The 18,794-nt window shown below is 41.4% G+C and overlaps 2 protein-coding genes across 3 annotated transcripts in view; one reads left to right on the top strand and one right to left on the bottom strand.

Annotated features, from left to right (window-relative positions):
- The window catches only part of RB195_014961 (uncharacterized protein), a gene marked incomplete at both ends in the record, with an annotated part of 28,079 nt that extends 24,282 nt beyond the window's left edge, over positions 1-3,797 (top strand). For both annotated transcript variants that reach the window (XM_064205455.1, XM_064205454.1), the window contains 5 exons: positions 943-1,079; positions 1,228-1,367; positions 1,431-1,567; positions 2,035-2,157; positions 3,501-3,797. In XM_064205455.1, the coding sequence (XP_064061335.1) occupies positions 943-1,079; positions 1,228-1,367; positions 1,431-1,567; positions 2,035-2,157; positions 3,501-3,797 (834 nt within the window). The remainder of the gene's footprint in view (positions 1-942; positions 1,080-1,227; positions 1,368-1,430; positions 1,568-2,034; positions 2,158-3,500) is intronic.
- A 10,043-nt stretch (positions 3,798-13,840) lies between these two features.
- On the bottom strand, positions 13,841-18,402 carry RB195_014963 (uncharacterized protein; the record flags this gene model as incomplete). The annotated part of the gene is made up of 3 exons (XM_013449594.1): positions 13,841-13,980; positions 17,669-17,730; positions 18,293-18,402. 3 exons carry the CDS (start codon positions 18,400-18,402, stop codon positions 13,841-13,843), a joined length of 312 nt encoding a protein of 103 aa, XP_013305048.1.
- Between the last annotated feature and the right edge of the window lie 392 nt (positions 18,403-18,794).

Consider the following 18,794-nt stretch of genomic DNA (forward strand, 5'->3'; position numbering starts at 1 on the left):
GTTTTCATTTGTTATTCTTTTTTTTAAATTTTTTTTTGTTGCGAAATCTGACCCCATGCTGCAACGTGTTTCTGTGATTTTTCCGAACAAATTCTGAGAAAAATTTCAGTAGATGTGTAGACAGTTACTGCGTTTGACAAATTTGTACTTTTTTGTCTGAGGTCGAAGAAGTATAAACTAACGAACAATATAAGTTTAATAATAATAATAATAATAATAATAATAATAATAATAATAATAGTAATAATAATAATAATAATAATAATAATAATAATAATAATAATAATAATAATAATAATAATAATAATAATAATAATAATAATAATAATAATAATAATAATAATAATAATAGTAATAGTAATAGTAATAATAATAATAATAATAATAATAATAATAATAATAATAATAATAATAATAATAATAATAATAATAATAATAATAATAATAATAATAATAATAATAATAATAAAAGTTTTTGCGTTCCAAAGTTTACGCCGAATTGTGTGCAACATCGAGGGAATCAGAGATAGGAGTTTACTCTAATCAAAGTTTGTGAGAATTTTTTTCTCTTAACGATTGTGTCTCTAAATGTCATGTCTTTCAAAAAAAAAAAAACAAAAAAAAACAAAAACTCGTGTTTATACAACCTTACTGCAGTTCTTACTGGGTCTAGTGCCAATTTAGCGCAGCCGGTAAGAGATTTCGCTGTGTCTTCGCTGGGGCCGATAAATTGGTACCAGACTCGTGTGGCACCAACTAGCCACTGGCTTGGTACAGCTGGCCACTGCAATTCATTTTGACGGCGAGACACGCGTTCGTAAACTTTAAACGATTCGGAGTTGAAGTGAACGCGTTAGCGCATTCCAAGTGGATTGCTTAACGCTAGACAATTTATCCCTTATTTTACTCTTGTGTATTCAGCTTCAAGTGACGTTTTGCCAGGTACTTGACGCAGTATCACCAATTTCTTGCGAAGATTATTCTGTATTCTTAAACATTTTGAGCGAAGAAACACCTGAAGATATAACATACGATGTTCTAAATCGCAAACTGTACGACTGTGGTGCGATAAGCGCAAAGTAAGTTTCCACGTCATCCTTTTCTTTTCTCATGTGTACGTTGTTCATCCTTACCGATTGCTCTTCTACAGCGGAAATATGTCCCATATATTTACCGAGAAATTGTGATTCAGGCCTATGAAAAGTTGGTTGATGTTGATTTTTTGAGGCTAGAAGAGATAGGAATTGTCGGGTTTTACTGCGGAGGCGTCACTGAACTCAACTACCTTTTCCGCAAAACACGTAAGATACTGTGGCGGCTGCATCGTCTTGCCTTTCGCCGTTTAAAATTGCCTTATACACTCAAAGGTGTTTTTTTCTTACCAAAAATTTCTACAGTCGGCGAAACTGAGTCACATCTACTTCTCATAGAGCGCATCCATATATTGTCATTGGCATACGACTACCAATGCGAAATTCTACCTGATGACGTGGGCGATGAAGCCAAGTCAAGTTCAAGTCACGCTGAAGAGAAAAGGATGGCGACTCCTCAGCGCCGTCGCTTTAAGGTTGGAATTTCCATTTTAGATCTACGAAAAAGAATTGAGTAGTCAGTAAAGAATCTTAGGAACTTTGTTCAAAAAATGAGGATTTTTGGGATGAATTTAAATGTATCACCCCACGAATCTGAGGTGCTGCGGATTTCAGGTGGAGTATTCCTATAAGGGATGGTAGATTATGAAGAGGAGGGTGATTTCCGTCCATTTCTTCCTAATTGCCGTAAAAAACGGCCGGGAAGATGCGGCGCGTGCACAAGGCTGGCGCGCTCCAAACAAACTCGTTGTAGGAAATAGTGCGCCGGGACGCTCGAAGCCGTATCTTCCGTTTTCTACGGCAATTAGGAAGAAGTGGACGGAATCACCCTTCTCTCAATAAGCTACGATCCCGTATAGGAATACTCCACCAGAAATCCGCACCACCTCAGATGCGTAAGGTGACGCCTTTAACCATGTGGTCTATCTGGATTCTTTTACAGGATTTGAACTTGAAGCATCGAGGATTTCCTGTACTCCATCGTGAACCATTTGTAGAAGCACTGGTAGTCTACTCGTTGAATCATTTTGATGACTGGATACCGCCGACTGCTTTTAAAAAATATGTTTGTTTCAGCTTCTTCATTTGTTTCTTATGCTTCAGCTTATAGAAAAGTTCCCGCTAAAGTAGACGTCTTGAGTAAGACAACGGTGGTAAAACGAAGATGAGATGCGGACATCTCCTTCGCGTCGATTATGTATGCAAAGAGCCGAGATTGCGGAATAGTTCAATCCAAGCAATTTTTGAAGATTTTCAGGTTTCTGCAGTACCCACTCTAAAACAAATATACAAGTTGAGCCTGGTCATGTTTCTCTTGTTTGACTTTGATTTTGTCAGAAATATTTTCTGAGAAAGAAGGAAGGGGCATGTTTCAATTATTTCCGCTCTTGCACTCCTAGTGACTAGGATTGCCAACGAATATGCAGCAACTCACATTCTTTTCTTCGTCTTTTTGACAGTAACTGTTATGTGAGAAACTGGATCTGGGGTAAAGGCTTTATAATTCTGGTCTTCCATAGTGGGACTTCTGAGAAAAAAGTTGAACATGTCCTTGTATTCATTTGGGCGAATTCGTAATCCGTAGGTCGCAGCTGTGTTCGCCTTGCTGCAAATTTGTTTATTAATATAGCTGATCTTCTTTCTTAGGGGTTCTTCTTAGACTATTTTTGATCTCAAGTAGTCTGGGCAACACATAAGAAATTGTATGTGCATCTTGTCTTCGCAGATGCGAAGGCGAACGTCTTTCTCAGTGTTGGGACCTTAAGAGTTTTACTTGAGCATACCGAGCACAGTTAGTGAAGAAGGCATAAAGCTTTCTTCGGCTCCATTATTGACACCGTTTCCGGGATTTCTTCCTATATTCTTTGTACTTAAGAGATGCTTTATAGATCCTCGATTGAGGTGGGACTCATTTCATTTTGGAACCGCACCGTTAAGCTTAGAGGGACTCAGAGCACTCAGAGTCGAACGGAACATCACTTATAGCTCCACATTCTTAGATGTTTGATAAGTGGATGTTTCCTGTCAAAGTCGAGTTGTGGATTAGGAGTTGTCATCTTGCACCTGCGCTACTCTTCAGCCGTTAAAAGGGTCGGCTTCGCACGAAACTGATGACATTGATGATGAAGGTGAAGGTCGTTATAAGGTTCATCTGCTAGCAAAGGTCCGCTAAATGACTAACGTCGACCACGTACAGGACTTCTGGAGCACAGAACAATTACACTTGCAGATGCAGTTCCAGTTGTCGTTTAGAAAATCAATTTGTTTTGTATAGTCAGGTTACTCAAGGAAGATGACAACTGTCGCAATTTGGCGCATTTCTAAATCTAATCTAAACTAAACTAAAATAATTTAATCTTAACTCATTTTATTTTAACATTGAGGTACCGATAGGTTTTCGCCGTTCAGGTAGTGTCCGAAGAAGTCCTGGCTATGTTTCCGGAAAAACGCGACAACTCAGAGCTGATAAAACAAAGTGATGTTGAAGCAGCAGTGTCGTATCTCGATTTGGATCCTTGTTCCAACGAGAGCTCACCTGAATGTGAGCAAATCATGCCGTGCGATGAAAACGGATCGATGAAAACCAGGTCACCTAAGCGAATTGTTGAGTTCGAGGGAAGGAAACTGCGGAATGTCGAGTTAACAATGACAAATTTTTTGGATCAAGACAAAAGTGAACAAACAGCGAAGACAAGATATTCGTGACGAGGCCCGGACTTTCCCTGACATATCAGAAACACCTCCATGAGTCCGATTCCTGTAAAATTCAAAAAAGACGTAGTTGTAAAATCTGCGACGGTACCAATCTTTTATATTGTACTCGATAGTCGAACAGAGCTGAACACATTAAGTACAATGTTCAAATTGTTCACTTAACACTTTAAAATTCTCATTAATTTGCGGTGCTGTTTATGTGGTAATAAAAGTGTAATGCATAGTTCGGTTAAGAATTGCATACTTCTTATCATTTAATTCGCTTCATATTCGGTGCTTCACGCTTCTTTGTTCAGCTAGATCCTTAAAATAATGTTTCACATTTTAAGGTAATCCATTCTATATTTTTCATCTGTTAATGCGGTCGATGCCTAAGGCTGCCAGCAGAGTTCAGACCCGCGCGGGCGATGCGGTTTGGCGGCTTTGCGGTTCGACGGTTATTGAGCGCACTGTCTCGAGTAGTCAATAACCATCGAAGCGCAGAGCCGCCGAGCCGTGCCGCCTGCGCGGCTCTGAGCTCCGCGGGCAGCCACAGAAAGTTTGGAATTTTTGTGGTTGTCACCATGATGCTCTACGTTTTTGTTTCTCCGGAAAATCATTCATGGCTACAACACTAATTGGAGTAGCTCAAACTTGCCATTTTCTCAAGGATTTCGAAGAGAGGGTGCCGTGATTTTCATTAGATTACTGCTTTAAAAGGTCAGACCATTGATATATTTGCTAAAGTTGTCACATACTGCACCAATAATCTATCTTTGTATAATTTTACGTGGAATAATTTTTTTTGTCGCGAATACCTAACACCACAGAATCTTGCGAGACTTCATTCATTGCTCAGCTTTTCTATTATTATTTGAAGGACAGGCTTTGTTTTTGTGTATTTATTATGAAAATTCTTTATTTAGTGAATTACGTCCAATTGCAGCTGGGTGCACTCGTTCTGAGATGATACCAACGTCGTCAAATTAGTGCACGTGCACCGGTAGACGGTGGAACAGCTCCCACCTATTTGGATTGATGCGCTGAAGAGGGCGGAGAACTGAGAGTCCAGGGTCAAACTGGTAGAAGTGGGACCAGCAGAATTATTGCTAATTACAATCCACACAGTAGTGCCAAACATGAAGTAATAGCAGTTCGTTCGAAAATAATTGAGCTTCAACGGTATATTCAGCGGGAACATTCATAACATTCGTCTATCTGTTGTGCAAATCATTGATGCCCTTTGCCTAAAATGCAGATTTGCAGATTGATGTTTCAACGGCCGGGAGAAATAATAAACTCATTAGTTTGTTTTATCTGCCGTCATAGGTGCTCGTAGAGGGCTTGCCCCTTCTGGAGTGCACGCTAATTTAGGGAGGTGCTACCTATTTTTACTACTTCATCATTGACTCATAATTTCTGTTTGGGTGAAAGTATGTTACTGCATAGGCTTTTAAATTTTTGTTCAAATAGGTATGTTATATTCTGCACGTCAGAATTAACTTACTATAACAAAGTGCTGAAGATTCAAGGTGATGGTATTTGATCCCTATTATAGTTCCATCATGTTCAGAGCACGGAAGACTGCACGCTAGTCAGAAATTCAATTAGATTACATATGGCAGTTGCTCAGCAAGCTCTCTTTGAGTCTTCGAGCTCTTTGAGTTTCCTTTGTCGATTTACCTATTATAAAAAGGACGGTCCGAAGCAGCAAAGGCAACGTTGACGCTTTCAAGTGCCGATCTCTTACTTCAGAATGTTAGTAGAAGGAATGGTGTCTTCGTGAAAACTGATGTGGTCAGGGAAATCAATTATTCAGAATGGATCACGTGAGCAGTAGAGTTGGGAGAAAAATTCAGTGCAATCGACCAATATACACCATTTCAAAACATATCGAAGTATGCTGAAGTATAATAAAGAAAGGAATGTATTTTGAATATTGTAATTTGAAGAAGACGCGGTAGCGGTAGCGGAAGCACACTAATCTGGCAACCAGAAGTCGGATTCCAAGGCAACAACAGAAGCGAAAACATGGGGTTTTCTGCGCGATGGAACTTCACACAAAATGTTCAACACAGCGTGCCGAGATAGCAATGCCAAAAATTGAAAAAAATTGAAATGTGGTGATATGAAGGTGAAAGTTGATGAAAGAAAGTTACGCTGTCATCGCTTGTTCGGTGTTTTTGTGAAATATCAGCCAGAGGAGCGGTTGTTGACGTTAGGAAAGATTGTTTCGCTGTTGAACAAACATGCAGAGTCCGTGGGAAGGCAATGAATAACATCCACGCATAACATGAGAAACCAATTAGGATCTTGCTTCATTCGTCTCCAAAAGAACAAATATAAAAGAATGGAAGAGGTGTTCGTCTAGACTGGAAAATTGACTTGAAATAAGAAAGGCACAAGAAGATCGAGAACATCCGGTTTGGCTGGGACCCATTGATTTTACTCTTTTGACGGAAGTTCAGGAAGGAACGTAAACGCTTTCCAAATGGGAAATAAAAAACGGTAAGCCCCAAGGGACGTTTTGTGAAGGACACTTCATCACTAATTCCCGTGTCGTGTAAATGAGTGAGAGAAAATTAAGAGTTTCAATGTTAGAGAGCGCATTTACTAAAGAGAGTTGAATTAGGTGAGTGGACACGTGGTGTGTTTTGACCGAATAGTAAAATTTGTAGGCTAGTGGACTCTAGAAGGTATAAGACGCAAAACGGAGTTACGGTCGACTCAATTATCGAATCTTTTAGAGCAGTTCCTGAAGAGAAATGCGTGATGGTCTCCCCATTTCCCTTCAAGCGAATAAGAAATCAATCTCAGAACGAGTGGTACGGTCGGATTATTCTATGCTTGGACTCCGATGGCCACTCAGAAAAAAATTCAAATGGTAGAGAAGAGTTTAAGTTACCTACAGTCGGGTCAAAACGACATGAATCACGAGTGTAGTTGCGGTGCATTTGCGTACGCGCTCGAAACGGCGGGGTGGAGGCAGCAGTTGGAACCGAGTTGGGAACGTCGCAAACTGCAGCAATAGGGGGTGCCAGCAAGGGTTCCACCACACTCCTAGTCGCTACGCTCCACCGAAGCGCCTCAAGAGAAGCCGCGTGGGCAATTTTGACCCTACTATAGTCCAAGTTTCTTTGTGACAGCTGCTGAAACTTGTGGATTTCGGGGAGGTTCAGACGTATGGCTGGCAAATGGTACTAATATAAGGCTAACATCTCGACGATCCGTGTGTGTGTTAGTACTTAAGAAGGTCATATTCAGCTCGCTCCTCTTTACTTACAGGCAATTTGCAAAGGTTAGCAAACTATGACGTAGTTCTCGCACAGGAGTGTTGATCAATCGTATCGATTTTATCGGTTTTCTCCTGCTTTTTTCTATTCTTTGCGCAGTCAGGACATGTGAACTGGGGTGTAAGTACACGCTGTCAACGAATATGACGATCACTTAGGGCGAAACCGTGTTACCAATTTTTATGCGCATTTTCGTGCTCCCAATTTGTCCGGATGGCATTTATGAAACAGTCCTAAAATGTTCCAGTAAATACAGGATTGGGAGCGTTGCGATATGTTTCTTGAAGAATGGTGAATCTTCGACAAGGAATCTTGACAATTTGTCGAAAACACAATTACGAGCTGTTTTTCCAGTGGGTAGAAGAGAAGGGAAGAGGTGGTGAACGATGAGGAGGAGAGATACTATGTATTTATTGAGAAATATGTTTTGTGGAGGAAATCGCAACATTTTGTGAAAGGCACATTTCCAGTATGCTTCTCGTGGAGATAGTAGGGGAAGGAGGAATTATTGGGCGTGAGAACGGGGAAGAAGAAGGCCACCGTACATACGGACATATCTGAGAAACTCCATTACATAGTTTTATTATGTTCATTTTCAGTACGTCTTCATTCGTTTAAAGGCATCACTCCACGAATCTGAAGTGTTATGGATTCCAGGTGGAGTATTCCTGTAAGGGATAGTAGATTATGAAGAGGAGGGTGATTTCCGTCCATTTCTTCCCAATTGCCGTAAAAAACGGCCGGGAAGATGCGGCGCGTGCACAAGGCTGGCGCGCTCCAAACGAACTCGTTGTAGGAAATAGTGCGCCGGGACGCTCGAAGCCGTATCTTCCGTTTTCTACGGCAATTAGGAAGAAGTGGACGGAATCACCCTTCTCTCAATAATCTATATATAGGAATACTCCACCGGAAATCCGCACCACCTCAGATGCGTAAGGTGACGCCTTTAACCATGTGGTCTATCTGGATTCTTTTACAGGATTTGAACTTGAAGCATCGAGGATTTCCTGTACTTCATCGTGAACCATTTGTAGAAGCACTGGTAGTCTAGTCGTTGAATCATTTTGATGACTGGATACCGCCGACTGCTTTTAAAAAATATGTTTGTTCCAGCTTCTTCATTTATTTCTTATGCTTCAGCTTATACAAAAGTTCCCCGCTAAAGTAGACGTCTTGAGTAAGACAACGGTGGTAAGACGAAGACGAGATGCGGACATCTCCTTCGCGTCGATTATGTATGCAAAGAGCCGAGATTGCGGAATAGTTCAATCCAAGCAATTTTTGAAGATTTTCAGGTTTCTGCAGTATCCACTCTAAAATAAATATGCAAGTTGAGCCTGGCCATGTTTCTCTTGTTTGACTTTGATTTTGTCAGAAATATTTTCTGAGAAAGAAGGAAGGGGCATGTTTTAATTGTTTCCGCTCTTGCACTCCTAGTGACTAGGATTGCCAACGAATATGCAGCAACTCACATTCTTTTCTTCGTCTTTTTGACAGTAACTGTTATGTGGGAAACTGGATCTGGGGTAAAGGCTTTATAATTCTGGTCTTCCATAGTGGGAATTCTGAGAAGAAAGTTGAACATGTCCTTGTATTCATTTGGGCGAATTCATAATCCGTAGGTCGCAGCTGTGTTCGCCTTGCTGCAAATTTCGTGGGGTGATGCCTTTAATTCACTAGCACCACAAGAAATGCCCTCGTAACACCAATATCTTGTTGGGGCTGCTCGGAGTCCTCCATGTTTTGCCAGAATGAACAAACCCGACGGTAGATGGGTAAATAAGATAGATGGGTAAACACATACCTTAACATTTCGTGGCCGAATATTTCTGCGCGAACTGGGAGTGTACCTTTACTCAGCTCTTCCACTTCGGTCTTTCCAACGATAGTCTCGTGCAGATCCATCACCTTCTGTCACTATTTACTCGCACACCTTCACATTTAGCGAGAGTTCTGATTTTCCATTCAACCGAAAGCGAACTCTCAATTTGGGTAGTCCTGCCAGAGAGTGAACTTCAGTTGCGCACCTCACCACGTTCTCAATTCGACGTCCAAGGTGATCTCATCGGTACTGAAGCACTTACGTCATCTACGTCGGTTCTTCTTGAGGTCCCATATTTTTGTAAAGAAGGGAGTCGATACACTTTGATCTCCGTAGTGATACCTATGGAGAGATTACTAGAAGAAAAGTATGCAGGAATTAGAAATTTTACGCATGCTGTTCTCTCTCAGTAATATCATAGAAATTCTTTTCTTTCTAACAACCGAAATGGGCATATGAAGGCGGTTCGTGTTCACAGTAGCGTATAAAATATCATTTTTTGGATTTCGTAGTATTCTTACAAAATTTCAGAATCCTTATCATGCAAAACTTCCAAAATCCGTGTCACAACACTTTAGCGCTTTTGCCGAACGTTGTTTGCATGAACGTTTTTTGCGCTTACCTATGGTCGGAGGTGTTTCTGTGACGTTATGGTTACAGCCAACGGAACATGGTCTAAAGTTTCTGTAGGCCACACATCACATCATTGGACCCATGCTTCTCTATATAATACTCTGGGATCTTATCTCAGGTTAACAATGGAATAAATCTAGTATTCTTCCCAAAAAAAAAAAATCCATTTGTATTCATATTTCACGAGAAAGTGTCTGATGCCTATGAACTTTGGTGTGCTAGCTCCTACTCGACTGCTAATTTGCGGTACGATTAACTGTGTGTCTATGTTGCAGCTACGTGTCTTCCTTAGTGATAATAACAAGTAGAGTGACAATAACAACATCTTTGGCACGGTTTAAAATGACATATAGAAGAAGAAATTAGAAGTTATGGATAAGCAAATGACCGTGGACCAATTAGTGACAGTTTAGCCTGCTTAACTTAATAATGAGTGTGTAGTACTGAGAAGTAGCGCTGAACAGTTCTGTTGGAATAAAATTGTTGAAAAAAACAGTAGCGGAAGCGGATGCACCACAGCCAGTGAGAAGCTCCGCTGTCACTGCACGATTGACGGTTCGAAACCGAACGCCCTAATTCTAGGCAGACCTTTTCCAGGGAGAGAAATTGATATCAGATGTCTAGAGTCTAAGATTTGTCTGGGAGGATAAAACACTGATTTGACACATCGGATCTCCCTCCCCCTGTCAAGTTATTGTTATATTAGCTATTGCATAGACTGGGCACACATTCGTGAACCTCAAACGATTGAAAGTGTGTGGACGCATCAGAATAGGGATTAATAAACACCCTGGCCTTTATGCATTTTCGCCTAAAGGGTTACATGAACAACTTTAGAACTTTGAGGAGGATGGCCAACGGGAGTGCGCTGATATCCAAGGCAGCGTTCATACTCTCGATCGCAACTCGTAATTCCGAATCAAGAAGTATTCGGAAGGATTCGAAGTAGGATATTCGTGTAGACACTGCGGAAAAGGTTGGAGTAGAGCCTCTCTGCAATTCATCCATCTCACAACGAGAAAACCTGAGAATCCCGTCTTTGTCTGACAACACTGTCAGCGGACTGCGATGTTCTCTGCAAATTTTCTTTAAATCTCCTCTTTTGCATTGCTTCCGGAATTTTCTTCTGCACGCATTTCAAAGACGCATTTGGTTGAAGCTTGTCATAACTCTTCTTTTTTCAGCTAAATCTTTTATGGCCTTCGAAGTCTAGTTTGTCGTGCCCGGCTCCGACGTGGACCCACCACAGGCTTCGAATCGTTTGAGAATCTGATCGTAGCCCACTTTTAGTTCTAGTTAGGTTCTTTTTGATGTCCCAATCGTTTTGGAATGAGATGTCTTGAGATGCAGTCATCGTACACAATTTCTTTCTTCCTTTATCGCCGATAGCAGACTTTTTTCTCTATTATGGCTATGTGGTTTTTTTTCGCTCGAAACAGACGGCGCTGCAGAATCAGAACCGGTGCAGAAAAGTGGTGCTGCTGAGAAGTCACGTGGCCACGATCTTGGATTGGGAAGTATGTGGTTGATCTCTGCACGAGTTGTGACCTTGGAAGACTCTCAGGTCCAACAAGGTTGATTTTTTTTTAAATCAAAAGAGCGAAAGAAGACCGTGGCACACATTAGTCCTATCCGACGGTTCCCGCTTTCATTCTGTACCCCGAATCTTCTGATCACGTACTTGTCTGTAGAGACGCTTCCTAGTTTTGTGTCATAGTTCAACACAACGATCACGACCATAAAGTGCGTCGAAGGATTCATTGTCACATTTCAACTTGGTGAGTAACTGTTGATGATGGTTATTGACCTATGGGTCCTTGGCGCGTCTTCCGAGAACTTAAGAAGAACCATTTTTTTGCGAATGGCGATTGTATCGCTACTCATCTGTCGCAAGTGTTTCCTTCGGCATTTGGCATCCTGCAGAGAACATCACTTGGAGTTTCATGCGCTGTGCGGCTTGGAGAAGTCTGAGGATAGTGTACCGCTTGCAGTGGGAAAGTCTGAGATAATTTCCATAGCGATAAGGTGCTCGTATCATTTTGGTCCAGAATCAAAGACGTCCTGAGCAACTCGAGATGCTCTCTCACTAATAACCATGCCGCCCAAAGTGGGTAGGGTATTGACAATACGTGCTGAAGAAGGAAGTAAATTCATTCCCCTACTAGGGAACTTAGCTTTCACCACAGCTCTTCATCGACCTACATGCAGCAAAGGACCACTTTGTCTGGATTTACTAATTAAGGCGCAACATTTCTCAAAAACGCTTCTTAGAGGGAAACAACTGTTGAGATTAAGTTGGAACAAAAATCTTTCTTATTTTCTAACCAGTGCCGGAATGTTTGCTAAGTCTCTGGTTCGCGTATTCGTAGAGTGCGCAGAAGAACATGTATCATAGTGAGACGCAGTGAACGTTCATCTGTAAAGTGCTTCTAGAAGACATACATATCGCTTCGAGTATTGTCTGAGCGGAACAAAACTGTTAGTGAAGAAATAAGGGGTAGTAGTGACCATGACGACTTAACCAGGGCTATGAAGTGCATTACTGGGCAACAATCAGGGGTCGTAGCGTGGTGGCGTGGTAGTGGGCAATCTGGTTCGATTCTTCTGACAAGCTGTTCTCCTTTGTGATGCTACTTTTGTTCAAATTTTTACCCATAAGAGTTTGCTGTTAAAAACAAAAAAAAATAGGTTTGAGTAACAAACAATTACCATTATTATTTATCCAACACCAGATGTGGGCAGAGAAGAGTGGTGGGAACAAAGTTGCTCATTTCAGTAGGAGCAATGAACGCAGTTGGCGCGTTTTTGACGGTCTTCCATGTCGAAGATCCCGCTTTCCTCATGGATGATGAAGTCTGTCGGTGAGTGGAAACGAGCAGGATGCTGACCTACGTTTCCAGTTTTGTGAAAATCGTAAAGTGCTATGGCAAAAACAGTTGAATTAGCTTATGGTTCTACAGAAAACTGTGCGTGATCAGAACCTTCGGTATTCTATTTTTCAATGTGACGTGCCTACGTGTTACGGTCATTGTAGATTGCGCGGCCATCTGCGATTACAACTTTAATTATGATGTAATCACGTGAGGTAAAGGTAAAAGTACAAAGTAGTAAAGGAAAGTAGTAGCAGTAAAGGTACAAATTTCTTTTGTAAACTGACTGACTTCGCAATTGAACGACAATACATCTGCAATTACATAAACTCGTTTTAATATATTGCTATTTTGCAGCAAAACTTGGTGTATTGCCCACCTCATTCACCTCACACCGTAATCTCGGCGCAGTATGCACTGTTTGCTACATGTGCAGGCACTGAAGATTTCACCCATGGCTAAGCCTTGCTGCGATGTTTTCTATGCAACATTTCTGACCATCCATGACTAATTTTTTTTACCTGATCACCACCATCCAAAATAATTTAATCACCGATCAGTTTGGAATTTGATTTTAATCAGTAACATTATGTCCGTGTTAAATGCTTCCTGACTTTTGCATTGTTCTCCTCTGTACACAGGTGCAATTTGTAAGTTTGCTAATCTGTCGAATTACTGTGTTGGTCGAGAAGGCCTGTTTTTTTGGATAAATGGTAATCCGTAGTACTCTGTGATTCTGTCCTGAAGAAGTCAACATGTCCAACGTAATCTTCTGCAGTTTCTACAATGTTTTTGAACTGGTATTCTCTTCTGCATGAAAAGGATTGATTGGGTTTTTTCTTCAAAAATATCGGTTATTCTTCGTTCTTCGTTGCGTAGATAACTCTCGTTCCGTCTCCTTTATTGGTATTATCCACTGATTCTGCTTAGCATGCTTCATAACAGCTCTACGGCCATGACACTCATAATGACATCATCATGCACTTGGTGTGAAAACATCGCCAGTCTATGTTTGCTATTGTTATCAGTGCTTGTTTTTCAGTGTGTCTCGGAGAACTTGTAGTTCTAGAAGTAACGACTAGAAACAGACAGGAAAATCACATGTGTTAGAAGAAGAGGAAGAATGTTCAAACAGAATCTTACTCACACATTCTTGTCTGTAAGCATTTGCTACTGAATAATCTTTGTTCTGTGACTACAAATAATTATGAACATTGCACCGTGCACAGATTAAGGAGCAGTATCCAAGGAGGTGAGATAACATAAGGCATGGATGAAGAAGATTATTTGGTGGAGAAAACGGTGCAATAAAGCTCTGAGATTTTTTGGAGAGGAAGAGATAGACAGCTATCAAAGATCAGAAGGGAATGGTGCGTAACGGTAGGCGGTGCGCTAATACATCGTAACTGAACTGAGACCTCTTGGGCTTGTAGTAGCTCACTGAAGGCTTTCGTAGAGATCCTTCGCAGTGAATACGACCTTCTGGTGGCGGAATGAGGAGCCGAAATTCAGCGCACAACACACCGCTTGCATGAATGTGAACGAACATTGTTGGGAGCAGCAACGTTGGGCGACGTCTGAAATCTTGTAGTTTTCTGCACATTGAATTACTTAACAGAGCGAATTACTTGATAACTTTGTTTCTAACAGAAAGAGAGGCAGAAAAGCCGTTTGAACTATTTATTTCCTTGATACACTCACTCTGAGGACTGAACATGTGTCAATCAAAAGAACATTGTTTCCATTGTATTTACAAAACTATGGACATTGAATGGGGAAAGTATTTTGGAGATATGTAGCAATATACCAACATTTGGTAACAGCCTTCAACCAAACTGCCAGAAATTCAGCGATTTTTCGAGGCGAAATCGAAGGAAATAAAATGAAGCTGGGGTTTCGTAGTAGCTGAGTGAGATTTTGCAAAGAAAACACTTGTATTTTGTTTCAAAATATGAAGTTCATGGATGAATTATGTTCGTGGACACTTTTTTGAATCACTTCAAAACCCCAGGGAAGAACCCAACAGTGTTATGTTCCAAGCCACCTAAGCCACCTATTTGTACATTATAATGAGCCATCTGGCTTGCTGTTACTCGCTGTACCCCGTGAACGAAAACAATCTTCTATTTCTATTTTGTAGTTTGTACGCCGATACTGTCCATTCCTTGAAATGCGACTAGCTCTTATAGTTCTTTTCAAATATTTTTTTTCGTTCCTTCCTTATTACTAGTTAATATCTGTCGCGACACAGGGATTGCTGCCGAGAAATAACATGTAGTTAAGAATAGCCTTCTGATTAACTTCAGTCTAGGTTTATCTGTTTTCATGAGAAATAAACTTTGTAGCAAAGGAATTTCAAAGTAACACATAAAATATAAAATATTATTTTTATTATTCATGTATCAATGTCTTGCATGACAGAACAAGTGATTCCACACAGCCAGCCAACTTTTCCATTTGCATTCAGCATTGTTAAGCGAATTAAATCTGACATGATATGCTTGAGACATCTTATTTTTTTCGGGCATTTAGGTACAAATGTAAGTGTAATTATCTATATTATTCAGAGTATTCATTTCAAAAGTTGAAGGTACAGGTGCAGGTAGTTTGGTGTTGACTAATGGAATTGTTAATCTCACGCTTTGATACGTACGTTTGAAACATAGAAATCGCTTTTTAAAGACATCAGAGCTTCTTTTCGGAGATGCTCGGTGAATCGCTGGGGGCATCCGAGAGCGGTAAGCGTAGAGTGCGTAGAGTGGATTCATCCGAGAGCGGTAGTTTGAAGTCAATTCCTTCGCGATGTTTAGAGAAGAAGTGCCGAAGAGTGACGTCAGAGGAATTTTGAGTACGAAAATGTCGGTGGTTTTGCATAAACAACTCAAACTTATTACCCTTAAGTAATTTGACACTCATTTTTTTGGAAACAGGTGGAACGCAAACGGAAGTTGTACGGAAGAAACGTGCGATTAGCTATTTTTAACTACTACTTAGGTATATCCCGCCATAACCGCTGAGCATGAAGGCCCTAACGTTGCTTGATGTTGTGTTGAAGGCCCTAACGTTGTTGGGTGTGGAACTGTATGAAAATTCCCACAGGCAAAGATTTCACATCAGATCATATTAACTGCTAAACACAGTTTAGGTGGCCAGCTGTCCGAAGATACGATGGAGCAGCATGAGCGCTTCGCTCCCAATTGATGCGAATTGACTGAACGCAGTAGCAGCGTGTGGTGCTGCGAACGGTAGAAGGGTGAGTTAGCATACTCATCCCCACTCCAGCCAGCAGACCCCGTGATAGCGCAACGGAGGACTTTGAGGTGTTAGGTTACGAAAAGACCGACTCTTCTGCACTGATAAGCACTAGCTCCGCAGGCAGCTTTCGATGCTACTGAATATTGCATGGCACTCGGCGCCGATTCACGTGCGACAGGGACGCGTGCGCCACGCCATCGCGTTTCTTGAACTGTGCGAAGGCTTCGATCAGCTGTGTGGGTGTTTCTAAAAACAGCGTATGGTAAGCATGTGTGAGAAGTGCAGGCGAGTAGAAATACGGAAGTGTCCAGTAGGGAGCAGTTGGGCAAATGCAGCTGCCATAACAACCAATGAGCGGCTTTTTTCAGTGGTAAACGTTATGTTTACCGTACAGTTCCTTCTGTAACCTATTGTGGTTTTCATTGTATCATAAATCGCACAGACCTCACTTCCTCATATCACGAATCTGGCCTCCCACGACTCTTCTCAGTGCTTTAAGACGCCAGTGCACCAGTCGGACGTCGTGGGGCTAGGCCTACGGCTTTATGGCGTCGCCGCACTATTCTGATCCCGATGGACCTGTCTCACTTCGGTTCACTGATTTCTGAGATCGGCGCTCTCTTCTGATTCCATGGATCAGCCTCACCTCTTCTCACTAATTTCTGGTGCCGACCTACTACTCTAAAGCCATGAAATCCACATCACCTCGTCTCATTTCTTTCCGCTGTCGATACCTGCTTTTAGATATATTCATGTATTTACATCTACAAATTAGTATAGTTGAGAAATGCAATGTTAAAGAAAAGTCGAGCGCTAATGGCAAAAGGTTCTATGTGGTAGTGTCCTTCGCTGACCGAGTCACAGAAAATTGACTTAATCTGTCTATAGAACTGTAGAATACAAAACTATGCTTAACCAAAAAACTCCAGAGGTAATAAGGGTTAAAAAGAAAGTTTGGTTACTTTGAAAATTCGTCGACGACATTGAATTCTTAGTCATTGGTTGAGTTCCATATAATTTTTGGTTGCCGTTGGGGAAAAGTATATGTGTCCCAGACAGGAGAAGTTGAAAAAGAGCCCTCGAAGGACTCTCTTCATTAATAACTGGAACTTTGTTGATATTGTTAAAGTTTTGAAGCGGAGAAACTTTAGGTTTAGCAGAAATTTTCTTCTTGCAGGTGAACTGGTCTCATCAGACATTTTCGTGAGAGGATATCTTCTTATCACTTGTCATCCCCTTAGCGCACTTCATAGGCAGTGCTAGGTTCTGTGCGGTTTTCAACGTCCACTCTGTATGAATAGTTTAAGTTTTAAGTCAGGATGGGGCTCCACGGCCTCCGTTAGCGAAGTCACTCACAAGCTGCATTCATAAGTCATAAGTGCTATTTTGAGCCACAAAACATGAATACTCTCGGAATTGTGAGCCACTGGATCTGCTTTTCAAAAAGAAGCTGGGTTTTCCTGTCGTTTTGCATCCGCACACACCTTTAAAAGTCAGGATTCTCCCAGCAGAATCTGTAGAGCGGGCAGCACATGCTAGCGTTTTTGAAACAATGCGAAGGGGTATTAACAGGAATTTCTGGCGTTTCTGGTGTGTGTTCTTAGGATCTAACCCGTCAATCTCTAACCCATCAGAACCCGTTGTTTTCATGTGAAATCCATCCTGAGGTTACTAAGAGATTAGGAAATGCAATTTATGAGTTATGTATCTCGAGATATGACATTATTATCACGATTGATGAACTCTAAACTCCGGTGGCGACGGCCAACGGCGACTGACGTGAAGTAATGGCGGAGGTATTTTTCTTAAACTCTTCCATCGTTCTCTACACATTCTAGGTCAGGGCAAGCTAGAGATGTCTCGAAGTCCACGACTTGTGTACAGTATTAAGACCCAAAGTTTGTTAGCGACTTTTTGATACGAAAAACACTGAACTCGAAACGATGCCACTACTTATGGTCTTGCAAGAGCCACTAATGATGTGAATATTTATGAGGAAAATAAACTCACCTGTTATGGGGATATCAATGTCTTCAAAATTCAAGTTCGAGCACTTTTCCTCGGTTGTAACTCTGAAACAAACTTGTTGGAAAAACTTCAATGCGCGAACGCGGGCCGTTGCTGAGCGAGCCTTCCATTATTTGTTGTAGTGAGTGCATTTGTCAATTTTTGGTAATGAGTGAGTTGCGTAAGGTAAGTGGATTGACTATAGTCGTGCTGACATAAGGACATTTTTTGGTAGGACTCCAAGAAAACATCTTTTTGGAGCAGCAACTTATATGTTCACTTATTACTTTACAGGTCAAAACGACATCAAGCACTGACAGTTGTGTAAGCGGCTACGATCGAAGCGGTGCGATGGAGCAGAGCGGTAAGAATCGAGGGAAAATCCTCGCTAGCACCATACTTCGCTGAAGTTCGTGATGGTCCCACCTTAATTCCCACCGCTATCTGCGCTGCGCTGCATCGAGCGGCGCAGCGCAGATAGCGGTGGGAATTAAGGTGGGACCTGCATATCTGCAGCCGCTTACGCAACTGCACCGTGCTTCACGTTGTTTTAACTCTACCACAGCCTCTCTATCCCTACTCTGAAAAGTTTTGCACTTATTGATGATTAGAGGAAAAAGAACGCACCGACACATTTTGCCGAGTCTGTGTATCAGCGTCACACCGCACAGCCTTGACGAGAATACGGTGGCCGTCAAGAAGCAGAAAGCAATCAAGAAAGCCCGAATTTGAGACATTTGCAATTCTGAAATCAGAAATCAGCTGAAAAAACGAAAGTATAAATTTAATACGCATGAAGGAAAGTGGATTTCGGAGCGCCAAAGTGATATGGAAACCCTCAATAGTATTCCGAATAATGTTATCTGATACAGTCCAGAGCAAAACTTTGAGCGAACCGAGCCGCTGTGTGGAATTACGGCCAGCAAATTGGTATGCTCTAGCCTTGACGGTGAAACACTGCGCAGTGTACACCCAAATATTCCGGATTTTTTTTTCAAATTTGCTGCAGTCTCTACCAAGAATTGAACGAATAACAACATACCTACCACACTAGAGATCATTTGGTGACACACAGTGCATGATCCTTTAGGTGAAAAAAGCAGAAAATGAGAAAAAGGAATGAGGAGAA

This window comes from Necator americanus, chromosome V (genome assembly GCF_031761385.1).
Source record: "Necator americanus strain Aroian chromosome V, whole genome shotgun sequence".
Classification (NCBI taxonomy): Eukaryota; Metazoa; Nematoda; class Chromadorea; order Rhabditida; family Ancylostomatidae; genus Necator; species Necator americanus.